This window comes from Nicotiana tabacum, chromosome 5 (assembly GCF_000715075.1).
Source record: "Nicotiana tabacum cultivar K326 chromosome 5, ASM71507v2, whole genome shotgun sequence".
NCBI classification, from domain to species: Eukaryota; Viridiplantae; Streptophyta; class Magnoliopsida; order Solanales; family Solanaceae; genus Nicotiana; species Nicotiana tabacum.
In genome coordinates, this window is record NC_134084.1 from 160,105,523 (window position 1) to 160,132,003 (window position 26,481).

At 36.3% G+C, this 26,481-nt stretch overlaps 2 protein-coding genes and 1 non-coding gene across 8 annotated transcripts; 2 read left to right on the forward strand and 1 right to left on the reverse strand.

Moving 5' to 3' along the window:
* The first annotated feature begins 9,063 nt into the window (after window positions 1-9,063).
* LOC107766940 (ABSCISIC ACID-INSENSITIVE 5-like protein 6) lies at window positions 9,064-14,683 on the forward strand. 5 transcript variants are annotated; one of them, NM_001324933.1, is given in 6 exon segments: window positions 9,099-9,172; window positions 11,942-11,949; window positions 11,976-13,030; window positions 13,280-13,351; window positions 13,430-13,459; window positions 13,819-14,094. In NM_001324933.1, coding segments are annotated over 4 exon segments (1,224 nt in total). In that variant the 5' UTR covers window positions 9,099-9,172; window positions 11,942-11,949; window positions 11,976-11,983; the 3' UTR covers window positions 13,894-14,094.
* Window positions 14,684-15,780: 1,097 nt separating this feature from the next.
* On the forward strand, window positions 15,781-15,853 carry TRNAR-UCU (transfer RNA arginine (anticodon UCU)). The gene has a single exon. It is a non-coding gene; the product is annotated as a tRNA-Arg (tRNA).
* Window positions 15,854-16,224: 371 nt separating this feature from the next.
* Window positions 16,225-21,662, reverse strand: LOC107766941 (E3 ubiquitin-protein ligase MBR2-like). Of its 2 annotated transcripts, XM_016585853.2 has the most exons (6): window positions 21,378-21,662; window positions 18,695-20,500; window positions 18,133-18,183; window positions 17,360-17,455; window positions 17,147-17,290; window positions 16,225-16,615 (listed from the first exon to the last, which is right to left on the reverse strand). In XM_016585853.2, exons 2-6 carry the CDS (start codon window positions 20,435-20,437, stop codon window positions 16,484-16,486), a joined length of 2,166 nt encoding a protein of 721 aa, XP_016441339.1. In that variant the 5' UTR covers window positions 20,438-20,500; window positions 21,378-21,662; the 3' UTR covers window positions 16,225-16,483. The 2 variants fall into 2 exon arrangements, with proteins under 2 accessions (XP_016441339.1, XP_075110364.1); XM_075254263.1 differs by lacking the exon at window positions 18,133-18,183 and having other exon boundaries at window positions 21,378-21,657.
* Window positions 21,663-26,481: the final 4,819 nt, after the last annotated feature.

Below are 26,481 nucleotides of genomic sequence, written 5' to 3' on the forward strand. Positions count from 1 at the left end.
GCGACAGTCGCTCCAAGAGAATAAAAATTGGTCCTGCTGTACAATTTTGGATTTCTGTACGGCACTTTGTTGATTTATTTGCGACTTTGGCCCATTTTTATTTATTTACTTTATTAAAACAAAATTCAAAAAAATAAATGTGTACGTGTCATGCATAATCTGAACCGCAACATAGAAAGGCATAAACATGCCCCTTTGTCCGTAATTTTGTTTTGTTTGATTTTACCTGTTTGAAATATCTTTAGTGTGTGTGCAAATAATTGTATTGAGTGTGTATTTAATTTTAATTTGATTTTTTGGCTTAGTTTTGTTTTTAAAATAAATAAGAAAAGAAATAAAAATAATAAAAAAAAAAAGAGAAAAGGGCCCTTTCTTCTTCCGGATTGGGCCAATTTATTAAATAAATTGGCCCAAAACAAAATCAGCCCAAACCCGGTCCAGACCAGCTGGCCTCAGGGGGCCTTCCAAACGACACCGTTTTACTGCAGTCTGATCTGGGCCGTTGATCTCAAATTGATCAACGGCCAAGATCACATTCCCCGTAACCCACCAACAAACCCGACCCGTTTCCACCCGGACCAACCCAAACCCCTTACCCTCGAAACGACACCGTTCCACTTAAGCCATCAGATCCAGACCGTAGATTTAAATTGATCTAACGGTCGAGATCCGCCTACTCATTCCATATATAAGCCCTTAACATACCCTACCCCCCTATCCAATACCCCGGCCTCCGTCTTCAACCTCATCCCCCATCAAACCCTAGAGCCGCCCCTGTATCCTTCACCATGGAAGCCGGCGGCATGAACGCCGGTGACCTTCCCCTGAACACCATAGAACCCCCATGCCATCCTGAACCCAAATCTATCAACCCCATGCTTCGAATCTTATCCCACCTTCTCGAATCTTCATTTGAAGATTCGAGTCGGAACCTGATCTACACCGATCTGCTTCAAATTCATACCAGACACTCCCCAGACCCCCTCGTGACCAAACCATACTTGGTTTGGTCCGAATCTGACCAGGGAAGCCCGAATCCTGGATCTAATTTTTTGGAACTTTAAAGGTCCTCGTCACTGGTCCATATCCGTTCAAACCAAAGGATTAAGGTCTAATGGACCTTAATCGAAGTGTTTCTCATCTGAGAAACACTTCGATTAAAGCCCGTTCAGCCTTAAGAAAGGTCTGTCCGAATCCGAGTTGGAATCTTTTGATTTTTCAAAGATATGAGGTGAGTCTTGCTTTTTCTTTTCTTATTTCTGTTTAGTCCATGTGATTGGCTAAAAGTTTGTTCATGTTTGTTTTGATTTTGTGTCTTTGAATTTTATCAACTGTGCCCTGTCCACCTCTCCTGAACCTTTGTTGTTTGATTGAGTCTTTCTTCTAATTGTTCTGATAATTTGTATGTATTTGCTGTGCAATTAATTGAATTTCAAAGGTGAACTGACCAACTGATTCCTCCCATGTAATTTTGCTTAGTCAGTGCAATCCGAATAATGTGTTCGATACTGTTAAATGTCTGATTTTAGGTTACGATTGTATGAGTTATAACTAGTATAGTCGAGTCGACATATGTCGTCAATTAGTTTCAGATGTTTGAACAACATACAAATTGATCTGCTTCTGTTTAGCATTGTTGAATCAGTTAGGAATTGAATTCAGCTACTTATAGTTTGTTAATCTGAATCAGAAGTATAAAAGGTTTGGTTTTGTTTAGTTGCAGTCAGAATTGGAGGGCATGTGCACTTGTGCACAACATGTGCATTTGTGCACAACATGTGCATAAAGGCTTTTGTTTGATTTAAAAATAGTTTGACAGCATGCGCTGTCAGACTACATCCTGCTGCCCATATTCTGTTGTAAGTTTCAGAAATAATAAAACATTGCTAAAAGTTAAAGCCTGCCAAGGGAATGTCATGGGATTAATACTTAAATAGCTGAGTGGAAACTGAAAAGAGATGGGCACATGGGAGGGGTATCTGATTAATTTAACAGGCTGTAAAAGGTTTGATGTTGAGGCTTATAAAAGGGAGGCACATTAAGAGATAGAGGGGGACAGACAGACATAGAAGGCATCTGATAGGCTGGAAGAGAGAAGAGAAGAGAGGGGAAAGAAAATACACACTCTAGACTTTGAGAGCTGATAGAAAATAGACACACACAGTGGAGAGATTAGAGAAAGAGAGTTGAAATACATACAGAGAGAGTCTACAGAGATAGAGAGAGACACTGAGAGGGAACACCTGAGAGTTCAAATTCCGAAAACAGAAACTGGAAAAGAATTCTTTTTGATAACCCAAATAGATTTCAAAACTGAGGATTGACATTCGAACTTGAAAAGAAAGATAGGGAAAGGGATATCGCAAAGATCAGAAATTGTCTCCTTCCTACTATTTGTTCGATTCTCAGTTTTGTTCAAACTGTCCAAATCAGTTCTGTCTTCTTTCAAGTGTCGGCTAAGTCTATTGTTTGGATTTGTATTGTTTGTTTCTTCTGGAATTGGATTGCCTGGATCTCTTATTCCATACTACTGGGAATTTGTTTCATTCTACCCTTCCTCCATTGGCTTTACTGGTCTTTTGCACTGGGATTTTGTTCTATCGGTACCTACTGTTACTGCTGCTGTTTGGTATCACTTCTATTGCTCAACTGACTGCCCTACTTTCTTCATTGTAAGCATTTCCTCAGGTACACATTTCGAATCTGTCTGATGTTGCAATAAAAGTTTGAATCGAAAGATCTGAAGGATGTTATAATCATCTGTTGCATTGCTTACAAATTTTTATATAAATGTTGTTAAGATATGTAAGTTTTCTAGTCCGTTAGCCTAATAGAGATACATTAGTAAGGTTGTAATTAATTAAAGTCTATGCCCATCTGAAACTGCGACATTTTATTCGTTTAGTAGCATACAAGATGTAAATACAATTCATGAAACGTGCAGCTATTCAATACGGTTGTTAACTTAAACTCGCTCTTTCAGCATGCTTTAAATATGTAAGGGCAAATGGCTGTTTTAAGTCTAGCTAAAGATAATGCAGTTTCAGATTCTTGAGTTTTCAGTTTCATTAGGCAGTTTATAGGATGAGTTTCAAATATCATTAGTCGCATTTTTCTAATAAGTAGTTTTAATTAATCTTGCCTAAATAAGTTAGGGTTAGGGAGCTCTTGCAGCAGTCGTAGCATTTCATCAATCTCGTATATAATTCTTCTATCAAGTTAAAAGCATGTTTCATGAGGTACAACGTCTCTTCATTCTGTAAATAATTAATCAGACGATTAACTAAAATCTTAATTCGGCCAAAGCATACAATTGTATTAGCATGCATCTTTTCTTCTATTTTAGAGACAAACACATTAAAAATGTAGTCTCTTTAGGATATCCTTTCTAAAATAGAGATGAGCCTCGCCAAATAAAAATGCAAAATTGCGGGGCCCTCAATAAATAACCATGATAATTATTTAGAATTCAGGATATGCCATTTAATAAATTTCATGGCCTTCTACAAAATAATAACGCGTTAGATTCCGTAGGCGCGGCTTAATTAAATCATATTCTTAAATTCGGGTGCACATTGATGTGACCCAAATCCGAATCTCAACGAAGTCCGAATGTGTCGACGATCACGGGTGCATTGATTGTAACGTGGTTCAACATGCATTTTCACGACGTTGCAATTCTATAAAAATAAATGATAATAATAAAAGCGGTATAAATCTAATAAGAAGCATATAAATCACAACATGTATTTAGCCATTATAACAATTTAAGCGACCGTGCTAGAACCACGGGATTCGAGGGTGCCTAACACCTTCCCTCGGGTCAACAGAATTCCTTACTTAGAATTTCTGGTTCGCAGACTTCATTTGGAAAAGTCGAAAATCTCCTCGATTTGGGATTCAAGATAAACCGGTGACTTGGGACACCAAAAGCCAAACCTTTCCCAAGTGGCGACTCTGAATTAAATAAATAATCCCATTTTCGAATATTGTCACTTAAATTGGAAAAACTCCACCCGCGCATCTAACCCATCGGGGACGGGCGCGCAAAAAGGAGGTGTGACAGACACTATATTTGTACTAAAAAAATTATTAAAAGTATAAGAATATTTAGCTTGGAACCCAGTTCGTTGGTCCAGTTATCATGTAAATTAACTTGAGATTGTTGTAGGAACTCATAAGTTTAAAATTTTGGATTCGTCTCTGTTCACAAGAGTCACTTGATCTAAGTTGTCTCCTAGAAAGAGCAGCTAGATGATCGAAGTAGACAAATAGTACATTTAGTACGAAGTTTTTGAATACTTGGACTTAAATAAAGCAAGATAATGGAAATGTAAATAGTTCATATAAAGTAATTAACTCAACTAATTTGCGATTGTGGTATAAATTATCTATGGTGGAACCTATGCACCACACATTGAAACGCCAGTCCAAACGTGGTTCTTTGGATCACTCAAGGATAATAACCCAAATGCCTCTGAGAGTAATAGGCCGTTTCGCCGAGCTGTAAATATCAACTTATTTTGAGAAGTTTTTTTTTTCAAAAGTACTTTTCTCAAAAGTACTTTTGGTGAGAAGCGTTTTGTGTTTGGCTAATTAGTTTGAAAAGCACTTCTAAGCAGCAATTAGTGTTTGGCCAAACTTTAAAAAACTGCTTCTAAGTGTAGAGTCTAAGCAATCAATCTAGAGTTAGAGTCTAAGCAAGCGTACCGTTAAACTCCATGTATTCAGCAGCGACAACAAACAACGATTAAGCCTGAGACCAACTTCCACAATCCACTAGCTATGCGCACTCACAACCCGGAGAACTTGATTGATGGGATGTCTACTATTACCACGTATTCAAGAGGCAGAATACGCTAGGGTTTTCTAATAGCTAGGGAAAGGGGGGTTGACCTCTATTTATAAAGAAGTGTCTACCCATCACAGACCAATAGTTATTGGGTCTTACTTATTCACACACACATATTTAATATTAGGCCTTTTATTTATCCACCACTTAGACCATGTCACTATCCTTTTAGGCTATAACCAATTAACGTAAGTCCAAATTCCAACATTTTTCTCAAAAGTGCTTCTCGAAAAAGTGCTTTTGGAGAGAAACTATTTTTTTTATGCTTCTCCAAAACTGCTTCTGCTTCTCCTCAAAAACGCTTTTTTTTTCTTTCAAAAGCTTGGCCAAACACCTCAATTTTTTGCCAAAATGTCAAAAGTGTTTTTGGCAAAAAAAAAAAACACTTTTGGCCAAACAGGCTATAAGCCTAATTGTTTTAGCAAAGAGGCTAGATCTTGTCTCATAAATTCAAAAAGAATTGGACCAGTTGGAATTTAGGATGTGAATCCAACTGGTACTTAAAAAATTGGTTTATGTGACGGAAAATGAAACTACAGAAAAGGGAGGACAGAATGATATTGTTCTAACTTCTAACAAGTAACATGCCATGCAATATAATTTGAAATCTCTCACCAAATAAATGACAGTTGTTTTTATTTGAATCAAAGTGAGGGGTACCTTAAACAGAACAAAAATTTATACCTGTAAATTGTAATACACATAATAAGTCATAATCTAATTGCTTAAATGAGGATCTCTTAGCAAGAATCCATCATCATTAACTGGTTACTATCATTTTGCCTTATATGTGTCAATGATACTATAAAAAATAGTTCTGCTAGTATCAAATTGTAGGCGCATAATCACTTAAATATTTTACTTATTGGATTTTCTATAACTTCATTATATAACTGTCAATTTTGAAAACAGTGAAGTGAATGATTCCTTATTTTCTTCTTTTCTTTTTAAAATAATTTGGATGAAGGGAGAGTGGAATTAATTAATTGGACGTGAAAAAGAGAGAGTAATGAGTCGGCAGGGAGAGACGACTACTAGTGAACTTTAATTTAAAGGCATTGGCCAACAAAGTCAAGTTTTCTAACCCAAATACATTGAAACCAATCACTCCTCTTTTCCTTTAGCACAAACAAACAAAAAAATAATGAAAAATAATATTAAAAAAAAGGAGCCGCAGAAGGGATATTGGCATGTTCTCTCTTTGGGAGTTGATAAGATTTTTTAATATATCTTTGAATAGAGTGATAGATATTTGCACGTCAACAATTTAATAATGTAGTTTTTTTTATAAGAGGGGATGGAGAGGTTTGCTATGTCTACCTATACTTGTACCTGTTTCTCAACCACATTAAACACCAAAGACGGGAAATTCTTGGAGGGTTGCTCTGATGGTAAGCAACCCCACTTCCAACCGAGAGGTTGTGAGTTCGAGTCTCCCCAAGAGCAAGGTGAGAAGTTTTTGGAGGGAAGGATGTCGGGGGTCTATTTGGAAACAGTCTCTCTACCCTAGGGTAAGGGTAAGATTTGCGTACACACTACCCTTCCCAGACCCCACTAAGTGGGATTATACTGGGTTGTTGTTGTTGTCGTATTAAACACCAAAGACGATCAAAATCTGGCTGCACCTATATATGATCATCACAGAACGAATTCAAGATTTTAGTTTGATAGTTTGTGACATAATACTATTATCTACTATCAACAAGATAAGGTTAGATCAACTTTTGTTTTATTGTAATATTCACCACTAAATTTCTTCCAAGTTATATTTACGTATTATTAGTTCAAGTTGACATCAGGGATAGACTCGAGTCAACTAGCAGAACGAAATTGGGTCAGAAAAGTAAGCTTAAACTAAGAAAGAATGATGTTTATTATCATAATTAGTTTTCCTAAATGTTTTTTTTATTAATGCTGAAGTCTACCATTTAAGAGTTGATTCCGCGAGATATTCTCTACTTTAATTTACTCGAAAACTATTTTATAAGCACATCACTAAGGGACCAAAATGTTTCTACGGTTTCAATTCTTAAAAAGAATTTCTTGTCAAGTTAACCATTCAATGATTCAAATGCTACAAAACAAAAGTCTATTGAGTGTCGAAGAAGTAAAACAAATGAGTAGCAGTAGCAGTATTTCCTAAGGTTCTTCCTTGTGGTGCATTCGAGCTCCTGCCTAGTCTATGTTGCAATAGCCCCAGTGTTTCCTCCTCTTCCATTTTTTCTCCCTCTTGCTCCGTCCGATTCACTTTAATTAATTTTTAATTTTTTTGTAGTCCATAATATTTGAATTTTTTCAGATACCAAAAAGGAATTAACTTCTTTTTTTCAAAGTTGACATTAGAGTAAAAAGCCTAAGATTATTATTTATATTTTCAATAAACAAAGTAAAGTTAATATGGTTAATTTTATTGTTAATTAATATTAAAAAGTGAATTCCTTGATATGTGTGAAATCAGCCAAAAAATTTATTAAAGTGGACCGGAGGGAGTATATACTTTATTGGCTCCACATTTTTTGGTTGGTATGGTATGAATTACTACCTCTTAATTGAAAGCAGCGACGGATTCAGAGCAAAATTTATTGGTTTACAAAAGCGCAATAGATTTTGTCCAGTGCTATATATATTTCAAATTTTATTAAATTTTTTATAAATATTTAATTATAAATTAATTACTATTGTATATTATCTTGATGTCGATTTAGAAACTCGTAAACTTTAAATTTTAGATTTGTCTCTATTTAAAAACTATGTGCTATAATATAATATTATGATTATATATAATCATGATGATTGACACCATTAAGACGTGTGACGTGTGACATAGTAATGGGTTTATGGATCTTTTCCAGATAATATGAATGTTAAGGACTTTGGAACAACAAGTCATGGTCTATCTTGTACTCAAACTCCAAAAGTCTCTGCCATTTATTTACGCCTTTAATTAGAAAAGAAAATAAATATTTTGTTTTCAAATATATATCATTTGAAAATTGAAACTCTTAAATAGGAATTTAACATATACTATATAATAGGAAAAAATTCAGAAATAGCCAGATTTATAACTGGTAATTAATAAAATAGCCATAGTTTCAACAACAATTGAAATTTAGCCATTTTTTCATGTAAAGATAAAATCTGAACAAAAAATCCAAAAAAATTCAGAAAATTCCAACATAATATACCGGAGTTTGAATTTTTTACATATAAGATTCCAGCATAATATGCTGGAATTTCATAATGTGCCGGAGTTCCAACATAATATGAAGGAAGTTTATATGTAGGAGCTCTATAATCCAGCATATTATGCTGGAACTTTCTGTGTGCCGGAGTTCCAACATAATAGGCTTAAAGTTTATACGCATAAACTCCATAATCCAGCATATTATGTTTGAACTTTCCGTATTTCAGGAAAATAATGACTATTTTTTAATAAATTTATAAGCGTTGGCTATTTTTTAATTATCTATCGGAAAACTGTGTAGATTACTATATAATATGGCCACCTTTTAAACGAGGAGGATTAAGAAACCAGATCTGACCTAACCCACCCCCACTCGAGTCCCCACAGTTTAGATGAGCGCACGCTCAAGCCCCATTTCATTCTGTCGCCGCACTCTCCGCTTACCGCTTGCGTGCTCTCTCTCTCTCTTTTCTTTAAGACAAAAGCACAAAACAAAAAAACAACAAATCAACAAACGCCATCTACTTCAATGTCGGAAACCATTTACAAATGGTCCAGATCCTTCCACTTTCCACAATTTCATTGGCTACACAATTAAATAAATAAAAAAAGCAATCTGGTAGCTAAAACATCCCGCATTGGCATAAGGTCTGAAAAAACCGGCACTCTTGAAGGGATGATGTAAATAATATATCCTGACGCAAATATTATTACGCTCGAATTCATGACCTATAGGTCACACGAAACAATTTTACCATTGCTTCAAGGTTACCTTTCTATTGGCACAATCAGAGTCAGATGTAGAGTGTTGATGACGGGTTCAATTGAACTCATAACTTTCGAAGCTAAGTGAAAAATTTAAATATAAAAATAATAGATATGAACTCATAACTTTAAAATATAACGGGTTCAATACGTAAACCTTAAAACTTGAACTCGCTGGGAAAGATACCGTCTCTAATTGGTCCACGTGTTGATCATCCACTACATCTCTTTTTTAAAAAAAAATAAAAAGGTGAGAAAATGCAGTTTAAAAGAAGAGAGACACTTGTCGATTCCACCAAGCCTTAAAGCTAGCGAAAGAAGAAGGGATCGACACGCTTGCTCTCTTTCTATATCTTTCCTTCTGTCAAAAAGGTAAAAATTCTGTTTGTACTGTTACTTTCTCTTCAATTTTCCTCACTATCTTCTTTTGTCTGCTTCTGCTAAGAACAAACTTAATAAAGATTAAAAGCTTTTTCTTCATTATTTCTGATTTTGATTAATTTCTTAAACTAAAATATTTTTGTAGTAATTGGGTATTCTTATCTCTTTTACTGGGCATCTCTTGAAGTTCCTTTTTTTATTTCTTTTTATTTTTTTTTGTTTTGGGTTTTAAATGAGCTTGCTTTTTCACATATTAATAAAGTTCATAAACTTTTTCTAGATTATTTTCTGATTTTGATTAACTTTTTAAACTAGAATGTTCTTGTAGTAATTGGGTATTCCTTTTAGGAATTTTCTTGAGAAAAAACTAGCTCATTGGATTTAAATGAACTTACTTTTTCACATATTCTATTGTTTGTTTTCCTAAGAATTACCTAATAAAGATCAAACCTTTTTTCTTGATCTTGTTTTGATTTTGATTTGTTTTTCAGATTATAGCTGTGTTGTAGTAATGGGTATTCCTTTTTGGACATTTCTTGAAAATTGTTTTAGCTCATTTTTGGATTTTTTACATCTTCTTTTGTCTTTCTATGCTAATATTCTTTTATCTGATACTGCTAACAGCAATCCTAATAAAGATCAAGCCTTTTTTACTTTTGAGACAAGTAACAATAAAGATCAAAACTTTTTCTCAATTATCCTTTGGTTTTGATTTCTTTTTGAAGTTTAGAATAATGTGTTAGTATTATTTATTTAACTGATTGAGTTTTTCTTTCTGGATTCAAAATTAGTTTGAAGAAGACTAATAAATCGAGATAATTGGCTGTGATCATATAAATGCTGTTTGTTTTAATTATGGAGTGTTTTTCATTTGTAGCTGATATTGGGTGAATGAGTTTGAGATTGAAGTTGATTCTTTAATCGACTTTTGATCTTGAACCATGATCTGTACATATAGCTCTATTTTCTTTACTGCTACTTTTCAATTTTTTCAAAGCTATAGTGAAGTAAGAATATAAAGGTTGCATCTTTCTTTGTTGTACTTCAATTTGTCAATGAATTTTCTGTGTGAGTTTGGATTTCTAATCCTCCATATAAATCATTTATAATGAAACATAAGTCTCGATATTTTGTGTCCGGTTGAAACTGGAACCGGCCCTGACCAGTACAAGGGGCCGGGTGGGGCTGGGTTAAAGGGGTAGGGGATTTGGTCTGTTCATGTTTTGACAACCGGTTAATCGGACCGGTAAAACTCGGTCAACGCAATTCATCCGGTTAACCGGCCCGGACCGGCCCAGACCGGTATAGCGGTAACTAATTTTTTTTTTATTTTTTTTTTACTTGTGGGCCTAAATCTGACAGTTGGCAACGGTCCATTTCCCGTTATGGCCGTTGCCCAACGGCTGAATTGCACAAATAGCCCATTTTTTTTTTTAAATTAACACCCTTTTGAAAAACTATAAATACACCCCGCAACGCCTTCCTGATGTTCTTTGGAAGGGCACGTAAGGCTAAGCAACCGATGTCAGTGCGATTGTTGTCCGCCAATGAGGTCTCCTCCGCACGCTAGACTAGATTGTCAGTGCCGTGCGGGAAAACCAATGTCATGAGCAATTGCGGAAGCTGAGAGAGAATTGGGTTTTGAATGATGATGATTTTATTGATAACTGAAAATGATGATTACAATGATGCGGCGTCGAGGGGGAGAGACACCAGAAAATGCTTGCTTGAAAATGTTTGATTGTTTGGTCCCCTTAATAATGCTTAAAAAAAATAAACCAACATTACATGACTAGTCCTAATAAAGCTGTAGAAGCACACTTTCTTCTTCGTTTTTCACTCATCTCTCATTTCTCAATCTCAAATTCTCAATTCTAGTTAAATCATGCCTTGTACTTCTAGAGTGCGCTCATATATTTGGAAACGCTTTGAGGTGGTAGAAGACAATGAAGAAGTTCAGAAAGTAAAGCGCAAGAACTGTGGTTAAGCAGTTTAAGGAGGCATATGAAGAGTTGTCTTGAGCGTCCTCTGGAAATTCATATTTAAGTTGATTTGAGACAATTTGTGTTATTTTAAAATTATTAGACGTATTTATGTTTAATGTTTTAGTTTGTTAGATTAATTTGAAGTATTATTAATTTATTATGCATGAAAATTTAGTTTTACTATTTTTTTGTTAATTTACTTGTTAAATGCAAATTTCAATTTTGTAATTTTGAAATAAATGTAGCACTTACAATTTGTAAGTGCAATTTTTTCCATCTTCATTGTATTCTTTATATTTTTACTTTATATTAATATAACTTACAATAGTTATACAAAATAAAAAAAATAATTAAAAATAACACTAACCCGTCCCGGCCCCTTGAACCCGTAACCCTTACGGTCCAATTTTTACCCGGATGAACCCGAACCCGTTAAACCCGGTATGTCCTAACCCGTAATCGGCCCGGACCATAACCCGTATGGGTACTAAATTTTCTACCCTGCCTGGCCCGGCCCACCCGTTAGACACCCATAGTTTCTTGTTATCTTGTTGTTGTTACTGTTTCTTGCTACTGCTTTCTTTTCATCTTTCCTTGAGTCGGGGTATATCGGAAACAACCTCTGCATACACACTACCCTCTCCAGACCCCACGTGTGGGATTATAATGTGTTTGTTGTTGTTGTTGTTGTTGCAAGTCTTGAAATTTTGGGAGATTTGCGCCATTTAAATCTAATAATTGAGAGATAATGTTGTTATTATTGAACTTTTGATCAGATTTCAATCTCTCTTGAGTTCTGGAATAATGGGATCTTACATGAACTTCAAGAACTTTGCTGACACGCCGCTGACAGAGAGCAATGGTGGGATGTCAATGGGAAGTGGTAATTTTCCTTTGGCAAGACAATCTTCCGTATACTCGTTAACTTTTGATGAGCTCCAGAGTACTTGTGGACTTGGAAAAGATCTTGGGTCAATGAATTTGGAGGACTTATTGAAGAACATTTGGACAGCTGAAGAATCTAATGTTGTAGCATCTGCTGCTGGCGTTGGAAATGCGAATACGACTGGAGGGAATTTGCAAAGACAAGGTTCTTTGACATTGCCTCGGACGCTTAGTCAGAAAACTGTGGATGAAGTATGGAGAGATTTCCAGAAAGAAACAACAATTAGTTCTAAAGATGGAAGTGGTACAGAATGGCCAAATCTTGGTCAGAGGCAATCTACATTGGGTGAAATGACATTGGAGGAGTTTTTAGTTAGAGCAGGAGTGGTTCGAGAAGATATGCAACCAACTGGAAGCTCGACTGATGTTAGGTTTACCGGTGGTTTAAGTCAACCTAGTACTAACAACAATGGTCTGAACATAGCATTTCAGCAACCTACTCAAACTCCTGGATTGTTGAGTAATCAATTTGAAGATAATAACATGTTGAATGTGGTTAGTGCCACATCTTCACAACAAATACTGAATGTGGCCTTCACATCTCCTATGCAATTAGGGACCAATGTCCAACTGGCTAACGCGGGTGCTAGGGAACCCGCTGTCAGCATGTCGAGTCCTTCTGTAAATACTAGTACTATTGTTCAAGGAAGTGTCATGCAGGGTGGAACTAAAGGCTTGGCCGGATTGCGTAATGGAGTTACACCAGCAAAACGAGGATCGCCTGGAAATCAACTGTCACCGGACATGATGTCTAAGAAGGTGCTGGACAGATCATCTCTTTCACCTTCACCTTATGCATTTATTGAAGGCGGAAAAGGGAGGAGACCATGCAACTCTTTGGAAAAAGTTGTGGAAAGAAGACGTAAGAGAATGATTAAGAACAGAGAATCCGCAGCAAGATCAAGGGCTCGGAAGCAGGTGAACTCATATGTTTATAATAAAAAACTTGACAAAGGGATTCATTATCTATAACTTTATGAAGCAAATAAATTTGAGTTTGCAGGTTGACTTGAGGGAAGTGCATATGTTCTTCACTAAAGCTTTAGAATCTTTAATCATAAATATAACTGGTGCAAATTTTGGGACTGAAAGGGAGATATTGTTAGACACGTTTATACATTTAGGTTTTGCATGAATTACTCTGTTAATGACACTTCGAGATGACAGGCTTACACTCTAGAGTTGGAAGCTGAGGTGGAGAAGCTTAAAGAAATCAACAAAGAGTTGCACAAGAAACAGGTATTGACAATTGTTGAAATTTACAGCACCTACACTAAAGTTACTGTAATAACTGCTGTTTTTCAATGTTTCGTGCAGGCTGAATTTATCGAGATGCAGAAAAATCAGGTACTAACCTCTTTTACAACTAGCTGGATTGGATAACTACCTAAGTTTCCTGCTTTATTATGGGCTAGATGCAGCGATCGTAAGTTAAACGAATATGAACCATAGGTTAAACTAAATCCTATAGCGCATAACTTAACAATCAGAAGATATATTAAAGTTTCAAGGAAACTAGCTATGGGTGTCATCATGTTACCTGATTCTTGTGAAAATGGCATCACCTGTAAAGACGTCACAATTTTAAAAGTGAATGTGTGTTCTATGTGACTGAGTGAGACCGATGCATGTGTTCAGTTAAACTTGATTGCTTGTTTAAATGCCCCTGGTCATCTTGTTAACTATTCTGTTCTATCAAATCACAGTTAATGGAAAAGATGAATATGCCGTGGGGAAATAAGTTAAGATGCTTGAGAAGGACACTAACAGGACCTTGGTAGACTCTAGCGGTGCCAAATCCCAGCATATACAACCTTAGAGAACAGTTAGATTCGTCGAAGGAGTTGTAATATGTGATATTATGATCTGATTCAGATCTTTTTTCATCATATTGTTGATAGCTATATGTATATAAGTGAGTGTGGCTTGTCCTACTGTATGTATTATTATGTAAATGAGCTTCTGGCATAAAGTTTGTGCTTTGTCTGCTTTTTGTTTGAATTACATTAGTTGCAGGGCAAAAGAGAATGTAGTTAGATTATCACATGAAGTAAATATACTCCATAACACAAGGATAAAAGTCTTTCTGGAACATTACATTTTCTTGTTTTCCATGTACAATCAAACATCTCTATAACAATCTTGTTTGTTCCGATATTTTTTGGTGGTTGTTATTATTAGGATGACTTGTTATTATTAGGATGACTGATATGGAGAGGTCTGACTAACGTAAAACTTGTAACATCAACTCAGTTTTTCTGCATTATATATCACTTTGTAGCAAGAAGGGATACCCAATCCCTCTTCTCCTAGAAGGAAAAATCACAAAGAGAAGACTAATCACAAATCCAATCACCAGTGGAACGGTATTGATGACTTTTCTTGGAACAACAAAATGATAACAGTGAAGCACATCATTGTGTGATGCTGCAAAGGTAAGGAAAGCAATCAATGAAAGTGATGCATGAAAAATATCAGACCATCTAAGTCTATAATCTCTTGGCACACAAGGCTTAATCCTTTTTCCATTGAAAGTCCAAATGCCACTGAATGTTGCCACCCCATAATGTAGTCTCCCTCTAGCTGATTTGAAGCTGTCAGTGAACGAGAAAAACACGCAAGAAACAGCCGATAGGATCAAGAAAATCGCGGTCATATACTGCTCAAACTTGTTGCATTGGCCATCATTGGTTAGTATGGGTGCAAAAATGGTGAATGCTAGGATTGTGGCAGTTGGTAAGAGGACGTTGAGGCGAGCCGTGCCACTTAGGATTGTGTTGATGATGAAAATGAAGTTGGAATCCTTTTCTTCTTCATCATATTCTGGGAGGTAGAAGTCATTCTCAGGTTCATCAATTTCAACCAAATGTTGGTACATATTGTTGTTGTTCTCCATCTTGAATTGGTGGGGTTGTTGAAATCTGAAGGTACTCTCAACATTATATCAAAAGCTTAATTATACTAAGATAATGGTATTGAATGACTTGTGAAAAAGGAAAAGGAAAAGGAAAAAGAGAGAATGGTGTTGAAAGAGGTTCTTGCTGAGATTTAAGGAAAAAGCAATTCCATTTCTTCTAATTGTTTACTTCCTTTAGATCAAACTCTAGGAAAGGTATCATTAAGGGGTGAGGCTTTTTTTTGTTGTAGGGGAGAACAAGAACCAACGTGGTTTTTCTTCTTTTGGTTTATGGTTCTTATTTTGTACTCTATCCGTCCCATTTTAACTGTCATTTTAGCTTTTTTTTTCCACCCCTTAAGAAAAAAATAAATACAATATATAATTTACTAAGTTATCCTTGTCAAATGCTTTTGAGAATTGCACAATATAAATAAGAAAAAATATATACTCTCTGTTTTAATTTATGTGAACCCATTTGACTGAACACGGAGTTTAAGAAAAGAGAGAAGATTTTTAAACTTGTGGTGTAAAATGAGGCTCATATATTTTGTGTGATTATAAATCATTGCATAAAGATAAATTGTTTTCAAGTACGAAAAGAGGTTATTCTTTTTTATACGGATTAAAAAAAAATAAGTTAACATAAATTGAAATGGAGGAAGTACTAAATCCGTGTCGAATGTGTTTGACATCACTGAACTATTAGGGAGGATTTTTACTGAAAAGGAAACAAAAGATATATATCTAAATGATTGTGTGTCACACACAAGCGCCCGTGGCCTAATGGATAAGGCGTCTGACTTCTAATCAGGCGATTGTGGGTTCGAGTCCCACCGGGCGTGTGTAGGGCTGCTTTTTAATCCTAGTTATTTTTTGGTTTAATGTTGCCAAGCAAATCCATTTCTTAATTTTGCTAACAATTGTTGGTTGAGATTTTAGAGTTAACTGGGAAACTGAATTACAGAAAGAGTCTTAATTTAAGATGTTGGATTCACCATTAAAACTGATTGAGTTGGTTTTTATCCTTCTAGTATAATTTATCATACATCGGTTTATTTACGAATGTGTGATATATGTTTGTTGTTTTTCCACAGTTACACGCTTTTACGCGTGATGAGATAGCTCCTTTGGACTCGAGACCCCTAAATCTATCGCGTTACAATCCCGCAAGGCCACAACATACGAAGAAACGGTAATACCACCGAAGCCAATCTTTGGTCTAAGTGATGTATTAATCCAAGAAAATGTCCGTAACACGAATAAAGGATGGTGTTCAAATAATTCCTCAACACAGACAAGTCTTTGTACTTACAACACCTTCAGATCCCTCACGAGCAGGGCTCCAACAAGGTGAAAAAGTATAGTTGACAAGAACCTCCCTTATTTTCATTTTTCGTATCGTCGTCGTCTTTACTTGGGCAGGAGAGGGTATAGATGAAAGATGAAAAAACTAGTTGTGTGAGGTTATTCTTTCAAGTTTTCAACGCAGTCGTCTTACATATGGGACAGATATTCTTCAGCACTAACCACTGCTTAATGCAGTTAGTGTGGAATTCATGCCCACAATCCAACATGCCCATGATATCTCCAGCTTTGTATTCCTCCTGATTATAGTACAAGATAGAACAAACTTTAGCTAACAAATCTGCCAAAAAGTAATACTCTATCCATAGCGGAGGCAGGATTTCCGCTAAAGATACAAAACAAAAAAAAACAAAAAAAATTAAAAGAAACTGTGGCTAGTGGGAATTGAACCAGCAACCTAACAAAGGTTTTGAATCCCCTTAACCACTGAAATATGCTTTTGTGCAATATCAAGGGGATTCAAAATACAGTCAAACCTCTCTATAACAGCCTCGTTTGTTCCAAATATTTTTGGATGTCTTAGCGAAATGATGTTATAGAGAACATATATTATAACATAACATGAAATTTGGTTCTGAACAAGCTTGGCTTTTATAATGAAGTGTTGTTATATAGGAATGCTATTATAGAGAGGTCTGACTGTATAATATATACATGTACAAATAGATTTTGCCTCATATGTACAGTGTAATTTTCCGGCGAACCCCCTTCCGCACCCCTAAATCCGTCCATCTATCAAGTTATGTAAAAACATCAGATAAGATTCTTACCTGACATATACAGCATGGCTCCAAGTTTGATGAGGATCGTCCATATACAGACTCGTGCTTCCGCTGTTTCATATTGACCCAAATGGTTTCTTCAGTCAAGCCTGTGTTTACATTTCCTATACGTTCTTCCAATGCCAATAGTTCCTAATAGACGAAGCAATCCGTGAGATCTGCATTTCGAAATTTACTGACAGCAAAAATGAACTACATTACCTCATAGTACATGTTATCAACATCGAGCCTCATGTCTCTATGCCTATCATGGAACTCAGCAACTCCATTGATAAAAGGATCACCCAACATATAATCCTGAGAAATGAAAGAAATGCGAAAAAATTTACATCAGAAGTGTCCACAAAAGTCACTAAAAGTTACATTCACTAAATAAGAAATCAACACATAAAGTGGCCAAGCAAAATTGAGCTGTTCTAGTGGCACTCATTAACATGTCATTAGTTGGGTCCAAGTAATAAGCACATTTATGAAGAATGTGTGGTTGGAATAAGACTGTCCAGTGAAAATTGGAACTCTTATAACAAGGACCCAAGTTAGAACCTTCATGGTAAAAAATCAGACGCAAGTTGATCTTGTCATGAAGAAGAACAAAATAACTGACAATCGGAAAATAAAGTTAATACTACAAGATGAAAATGCCCACAATATTATCCATTCAAATTGCATCCGATAACTAAAACTCACCCTATCAAAAATTTAATAAGAAAAAAAGAAAAAGAAAAATCAGGTAACTAATCCTTTCCCCCTCTCCAAGCAATCATGTTTACCATGCAGGCAATATAATTTCCCTGCCTTTCTTGCTAAACTAACATAGCACAGCTTACAATTATCAGAATAATGCAAATATTTTCAAGTTTACAGGCCAATACATAAGGATTAAACGTATATGTATTATAATATCCAGATAACAGGCTGCAACTCTTTTCTGCTAATACACATTCATTGGATTATTATAAGGATTGAAATAAAACCTCCGATCGCAAGTTTTCGACCCTCCGCATGGCATTCAGGACTTGACGAATCTGTTGGACATAAGTAGGCAAGATTAATCAGGCATTGACAAAGTTTCCAATCCAGTGAGGAAATTATTGGCAGGTGTAAAGTATCTCATAATCAAGACATGCATAAACGACAACAAAAAACAGCTGCATAAGTGATCAAGAAAGCAAACAGCAACATCCTTCTACGACCCCATTATAAGATCCCATGATGCAGATTGTCGAGAAAACTTACTCTTTGCATGTATTCTCTGAATTATGTACATGTACATGCATGTTGGGGCCAGCATAAAATCCCCCAATCCTAAATAATATGAGTAAACCAGATCGGAGAAAAATAACCGAATATCCAACTGGAAATAAAGCTATTAACCAGAGCAATAAAAAAGAGTTCTCTTGAGGAGGACAAAATAGTGAATGAGAGCAAATGTCTATACATTCACCATGCCAGATACAAGACAGCAAAGTTCAGATACCTGCACTGACAGTCAAAATACAACATCATTAGATATTATGTGAAAAGTAAACTCCGTACCAGTCTGTGTCGACCCTCAACATCAGCAGCTAAAGCACGCCAACCATCCACATCATCACCTGGATCAACCATCAAACTTGATCTAAAACGTGGCTGACGGATACCACGGCTACTAGATCGGGAAGACATCACTGGATCCTCTGAGGAAGAAGGAGCCGAAGGCAGCAGAGAAAAATGACCTCTCTGACTTCCAGACTCGGGCTCAACTGGTGGGAAGAGAATCCAAGGAGCAAATTCTGGTAATCTATGATGGCTAGTAGTTGCTGAGTTTGGATTAGTCCATGCAGTAGGAGAATTGTGTCCGCTTGAACCAGGACCAACTGCAGAACTAGGACTGTTTCTAGAAGAGCTTGCATTTGCAGTAGCTAAGCTCCAATTTGTGGGGTCAAGTACCATATTTCTTGTCTCAGGAACAGGAACAAATGGATGGGACTCCCCATTATTTCTGATAGTACTGAAGTTAGCTTCATCTCCAGATGCAGCACATCTATCTCCAGAAATCATTGATAAACTACCACCTCGTGAACTAGGAGATACATCCCACGGAAGTGAGTGCAAGCCTCTTGAAGGACCAGGAACATGCATCATGTGAGACTGGCTTCCAAGGTTACCTGAATTCATTGGCAGTGAAAATGGCTGTCTCGATTCCGAAGAGCTAGTTACTGAGGTAGGTCCAGGTCGCACATGGGCGGGGCTGACACTAGATTGCCCTGCAGTAGTCCCAATTGGTGGAGTCCCAATAGGTGGTAAACCAAATGTAGTGTGACCCTGATTCGCAGGATTTGCTCTAACACAAAAATTTCTGGCAGAGCTTTCTGCAACTCCACCAGCACTTAAAGGAGGAAATATATCAGAAGCAGATATACTTGTACCAACCCCATTTCTTGGATTAAGATTTTCCAGATAACCAGCATTCTGCATATTTGCAGCAGGGGATGAAATGTTTAAGCTGCTAGAAGCATTATAACGACTAGGATGGTTATCCTGTACAATGTTCTCATGTCCTGCATTGGAGCTTGAACTTCCACCTAGAAAAGACTGTCCAGAAGTTCCTTCAAGGGACTTGCTCTTGCAGGATAAACCCCAATTATCCACAGATGAACCTGATATATTACTGGTCCCTGCCAAATAACCAGAACTACCTGAAGAGGTACCATTATCATCAGATGCACCAAAAGCCGGAGGACGCTCCACTTCTGACCTGTCAAATTTGTAAACAAGTGGAGGTACACTTGTTCGCATGACCAGCCGACCATCATCATTATTGTATCTACCACTTAAATTAGCATTTACCGGACTATGATCCGAGGCAAGGCTTGTTGATATACTAGGAGGCCTGCCAATAAGACGATTGCCACCATAACCACTTGCAGGAAAGACGTTTGAAGGTTCAAATTGCCATTCGGACCTTGAATTTGTCATAGCATAATCATTAGATGAAGAAGGCCAACCTTGTCCTCTTTTCAAGTCACTGCCACATATGCGGTCATGCAAATTAGCAGTGGAGCTGGACTCACCTTGATCCCAATTACTAAACCTTTGAGCATTATAGTTAACACCATTAGCATAACTAGGATTTCCTCCAGCGGAAGGAAGCATGGAATTTGACAACCGATTCTCTACTGGATTCAGAAAGCTATCCCAAGGAGCTGTCTGATCCATGGAAGCATTATTAGAAATCAATCCCTGATTAAGATCAATAGTCTCTGGAAAGGAATCCAAGATACTTCTGTCCCTTTGCATGTGAGCCAATTTTGAGAAACGCAAGGTCCTTAAGAGCACTAGTGAAGGAGTTCCCTGAAAGATCTACATTTACAGAAGTTCAGAGAGGAAAAAGGTTATAACAGAATCTATTTTCCGATATTTAGTAGAAACTAAAACGCTTAAACGATAAGTACAAAGTTGATTACTCTTGCCTGAGATAGCAATCATCAACAATTTTCAGTATTCAATCAAAAAATAACAAAAAAGTAGAATGTACATGCCTTCTGTTAAGGATGGAGAAGTATATCAATATACAGTTAAAGATTAATATAAAAAAAATTGTCAGACAATAAAATATGTAACAATCAACTACCTCAATCCCAAATTAGTTGGAGTCGACTATAGGTATTCTTTATATGCCTTATTACCACTCTATTCAAGTCCATTTTCACTCAAATATAAGATAGGAGTACTTTTTAAGCACAAAATAAGGATTCTATTCATTTCACACTAATAACATACAAGTCAAAAATTGTGGTGCAATAAATATATTAGCTTCGGGACTATCACCAAAATCCAACACTTTGACCAATAAAGTCAAATCCTCGGTATCACCGAATGGAGTAGTAATTGAAAACTCAAAAACTCCGCCACAAAATCGTTCAATCAAAACACAAAAGAACAAAATTAATTAAAACCACTAGTAATAGAAATATCTGAACTCAGTAGAATTACAGATCCTAATTAAAAGAAAAAAAATTATCTTTATCTACAAGAGCAAAAAACTAAGAAAATCACCAGTACATTCTAAGGGGAAAAAACGTATTGAGGAAAAATGAACTTAGATAGTGATCGGAAGCTGTAAGTGTGTATATATATATATATATATATATATATATATATATATATATATATATATATATATATATATATATATATATATTTATGAGATATAAAATTAATGGACATATAAGAAAACCTGAGAATCAAATGGAGAAGATGATCGGTTAAGTGACCAAGTATTCTGGACCGAAACTCGGGTTTGCTTAGATTACTGAAGACGGTTTTGTGATGGTGCAAGGAAATAGACAAGAACAGACCGCTCGAGAATATGGACAGAGGAGCTGTGAGAGATAGATAGTGTGTGTGTGTGTGTGTGTTTTGGTGCCTGTGCATAGGTGTGGCTTTCAGACAAAGAGGGCGTGGGGAACAGAGGGCGAAACAGAAAGATTAACACCTTGTTTGGATGGTTGTTACCTGTGGTATGTTTTCATTGCTTTAAATATATTTAATTTAGTTATTAATTAATTTTATTATTCTATCGTATCGCCAAATTAGTTATTAATTAAATCATAAAAATTTTCATCTCGTTCTTTTTTATTACTATTAAATTATTTTATTTTATTTTTATCTTATTTTTTATATAATAATTTTATCCTATACTTATTTTTTTCTTTATAATATCATAAATTAGTTCTTCATATTGCAAATGGGTGACAATCATGACACGACGGGAAACAATATAATCTATTCATCAAACGATACAGTACAATATAATATAATATAATATAATACGATACATTATGAAACGATATGTAACAACCATCCAAACAAGTTGCAAGCAGTGATAATTGCGTAGTTTTTTTTAATAGATTAGATTCATAATGTATTGATATAAGAATTTTTATGTTATTATTATGCCATTTAAGTGAACAAATTGTAAGAAATTTATAAATTGTCAGCACAAAAAGTTGGAATTATTTTGATGCAACGCGAGGTGATGTCAATGAGAAGTTGGAGGTTTGAAGACAGACCTTAGAGTCTAAAGGTTTCAAGTTGAGCATGATAAGATAGAGTACTTATAGTGCAAGTTCAACGGCGAGACGGGGGAAGCAAATTTAGACGTGAGGGTTGACTCGCAAGTCATCCTAAAGAGAGGAAATATCAAGTATCTCGAGTCACTTATCCAAGGGAACGGGGAGATGAGGATGTCACACAACGTATAGGAGTGGATGAAATAAATGTTAGCACCTGTCGTCCTATGTGATAAGAATGTGCCACAAAAACTTAAAGTCAATTGTGATGACCCGATAGGTCATTTTCAATTTTAACCTTTATTTCTATGTCCCGAAACCTTGAATAGCTCCATTTATCTTTCCTCGATTTGTGTGCGCAGTCCGTGTCTTAATCTGGGAGGTTTTTATGTGAAAAATTGATAAAAATGTGAAATCATGCTTTAAAAACTCATTTGAGTTGACTTCGGTCAACGTTTTGAGCAAACAGACCCGAATTAGTATTCTGACAGTCCCGGTGGGTCTGTATCTTGAATTGGGACTTAGGCGTACGCCCGAAATTGAATTCGGAAGTCACTATCTTGAATTATCACCAATTGTTGAAAAACTAGAAATTTAAAGGTTTAAAGATTCCAAAGTTTGACCGTAATTTGACCTTATTGATATTGGGCTCGAATTTCAATTCCGAGAGTTGGAATAGCTCCGTTATGTGATTTGGGATTTACATGCAAAATTTGAGGTTATTCCAGATTGATTTGGTACGTTTCAGCGCAAGTTATAGAATTAAAAATTTCATAAATTCATTAAGTTCGAATCGAGGTACGATTTGTAGTTTCGACGTTGTTGGGTGTGATTTGAGACCTTGAGTAGGTCTTTGTTACGTTATGGGAATTATTGGTATATTCAGACGATGTCCCGAGTGGCTTGAGTGAGTTTCGGGCAAGCTTCAGATAAACTTCATGCCTTGAACAGGTCTGGTTCTGGTGTTTCGCACTTGCGACATTTTGGAGCGCAGGTTCCACCTTGCTTCTATGCGAAACTTATCGCTTCTATGACGTTGAGTCCATGGAGGAAACTTTGCTTCTGCGAAGCTTTGAACGCACGTGCGGTGTCGCTTCTGCGGCCCAACGATTGCAAATGCGGAAGGCTCGCCTCTGCGGCTCTATTTGGTGCTTCTGCGCAGTCGCAAATGCGACTCATCTTCCGCAGGTGAGGACCTCTGCCTGGAAAGCTTGCTTCGCAAAAGTGAGACCGCAAGTGCGAAATAAATTTCCACAAATGCGAAAGGACGTGGGCAGAATTAAATTCGAGGGGTTGGAATTTTTGTTCATTTTTTAGTTTGGAGCTCGAGTTTTGGGCGATTTCAGAGGGATTCTTCATGATTTTTAGTTGGGTAAGTATCCTTTATCCAAAATTAGTTATATATCTTGATTTCATACTTATTTACATCATTAATTAGTGAATTAAATGGAAGAAAATGAGATTTTTGCGAAATGTTTCAAAAGAAAAATGAGGATTTGAAGGGCGATTCGGTATCGAAATTCGATAATTTTTGTATTGTTAGACTCGTATCAGAACGAGTGTTTAGATTTCGTAAATTTTTGTTGGGCTTCATGGTGCGGTCCCCGCATTGACTTTCAGTTGACTTTTTCGAAAATAATTTAAATTGAACCTCTTTCGAATTGTGAAGAGTTTTTAAAGTTTAATTTGAATTGTTGGCTAATAAATTTTTTGATTTGGTTGGTTCTTAGGCTTGTTAGAAAGTAAAGGCCGTGGTCGAGTGATTGCTTGAGTTGCGAAGCAAAATAAGTGTCGTGGTTAACCTTAACTTGAGAGAATAGTACTTGTGTGTCTATTTGCTACGTGATTAAATATATGGGTATAACGTATATGTGAGGTGACAAGTACTTATGCGTTGTAGTTGAGTTAAAGTATTCGAGTGGAACTTGTTTCTTTGTGATTTATTTCCTATTTAATTAGGATATCTATGCCTAAGTTAGGTTATTATTTATTTGATCATTCTTTCTATTATTATTTCTCATTTAATAATTGTTGAATAATTTGGAAGTTAAGATTTGTACCATGGTATTATATTGAACGATAAATATAAATCTCCGCATTTAAATTATTTTTTCGAATTTATATTGTCCTTGATCCATGGTAAGGAAGAGTGTAAAAGTACGAAGGGTGATGTCGTGCCATTGTTATATTAAGATTTATTGATTTATATAGTGAGGAGGAGAGTTAAATCACGAAGGGTGATGCCGTGCCATTTACATCATTTATTCATTATATTGTGGCAAGGAAGAGATTTAAAGAACGAAGGCTACTACCGTGCTATTTCATGTTACTTATTACATCATTTCATGGTAGAGATGAGAGTAAAAGCATGAAGTGTGGTGCCATGCCATTTGTATTCTATCAGCTATCGAAAACAACATTTCTTCCTTCATAAGGTAGAGGTAAGGTCTGCGTACACATTACCCTCCCCAAATCTCATGGTGTGAGATAATACTGGGTATGTTATTGTTGTTGTTGTTGTATCTGTCTTCATTGTTGATGGTTTAATTGTTGTTACGTGATAGTTCTCCTGCCGTAATTATCGTATCTTTTCCCTGTTCCATGTTCCCTCCCAATTTGTACATTGTTAATCACTGTTTTTGTTACTGCTTCATACATGTATATACTTGCACAGATTGTCTCTGTCACACCTCCTTTTCGCTCGCGCCACCGCAAAGGGGCGCAGAAGGAGTTTTTCCAATTAAAGAACAATTGAAACAGGATTTATTATTAAAGGATCAGAGTCTCCACTTGGGAGATTTATGGTGTCCCACGTCACCGGTTGAATCCCGAATCGAGGAAAATATTGACTCTATTCAACAGTCCGCGCACCAGAAATCCGAGTAAGGAATTCTGTTAACCTGATAGAAGGTGTTAGGCATTCCCGAGTTCCGTGGTTCTAGCACGGTCGCTCAACTGCCATATTCGGCTTGATTATCTGATTTTTATACAATTATGAACCTATGTGCAAATTTTAACTTTTAACCGCTTTTATTATTATCACCGTTATTTTAACAGAGAATTGCAACGTTGTGAAAACGTATCTCGAACCACGTCACATCAATGTACCCGTAGTTATCGACACATTTCGACTCCGTTGAGATTTGGATTCAGGTCACATAAATGTGCACCCAAGTTTAAGAAAGTAAATTATTAAAGGCGCGCCTAAAGCGACGATCGTATTATCATTATGGGGAAGGCCGTGAACTTTTGCTAAACGGCCCATCCCGAAGTCTAAGGAATTTTACAAACTCTTATAGAGGGCCTCACAGCTTATGTGTTTTGTTTGTCGAGGCTCGTCTCATTCATTGTTTTTTTTAAAGGGAATTTGCAACGTCATGGAAATGCATCTCTAACCACGTCACAATCAATGTACCCATGATTAGCGACACATTTCGACTTCGTCGAGACTTTTATTTGGGTCACATAAATGTGCACCCGGGTTTAGGAAGGTAATGTTATCTAAAGTCCGCGCCTAAAGAGACTAACGCGTGGTCATTTTGGGAAAAGGCCATGAAGTTCGCTAAGCGGCCGATCCCGAGTTCTAAGTAATTAATACATACATTTTGTGAGGGCCTCACAGTCCGTGCGTTTTATTCGGCGAGGCTCATCTCGTTTATTTTTAATAGGATGATCCTAAAGTGACTACATTTTTCTATCATATTTTTGTCTCTAGTAACAAGAAAAGTCCCTAATTAATTAGCATTATTTAGGAGCTATTGCTTTTGCACCTATGACTTCCAACTAAGTCAAACTCTCCGCGGTTTTGGTGCCTCAAGGTCAGCCCAGGAACGAAATGGCCAACCCGCCTCGACAAATTGCTACGGGTATGAAATCTGGGCAGTCGGAGAAGGACACTGAAGCCCCAACTGTCCGCTTAGTGGACTGTTAAGCCTTTAATTGTTAAATCAGACCCCGTTTTAACTTGAGTTAAACACACATACTCTGAGATGCTACAAGTTATTCAACATGCACTCGATGATCATGAAGATTACCTTACTTGCTTATCTATTAATGAGTTCCTAATTATCACTATAAAGGGAAAATTCGACGGGAAGCATGATTGGATTTAAGCAACAGTAATTACTAGCTCAAACTAACAATATTAAACCAACACTCAATACTTAAGGAATCATGAATTTAGAAATGGATTACTGAAGACTATTAAACCTGTTTGTTGCCCTGACATCTGTTGATTATTAACCCAATGTCCAATTGCAAAACTATCTG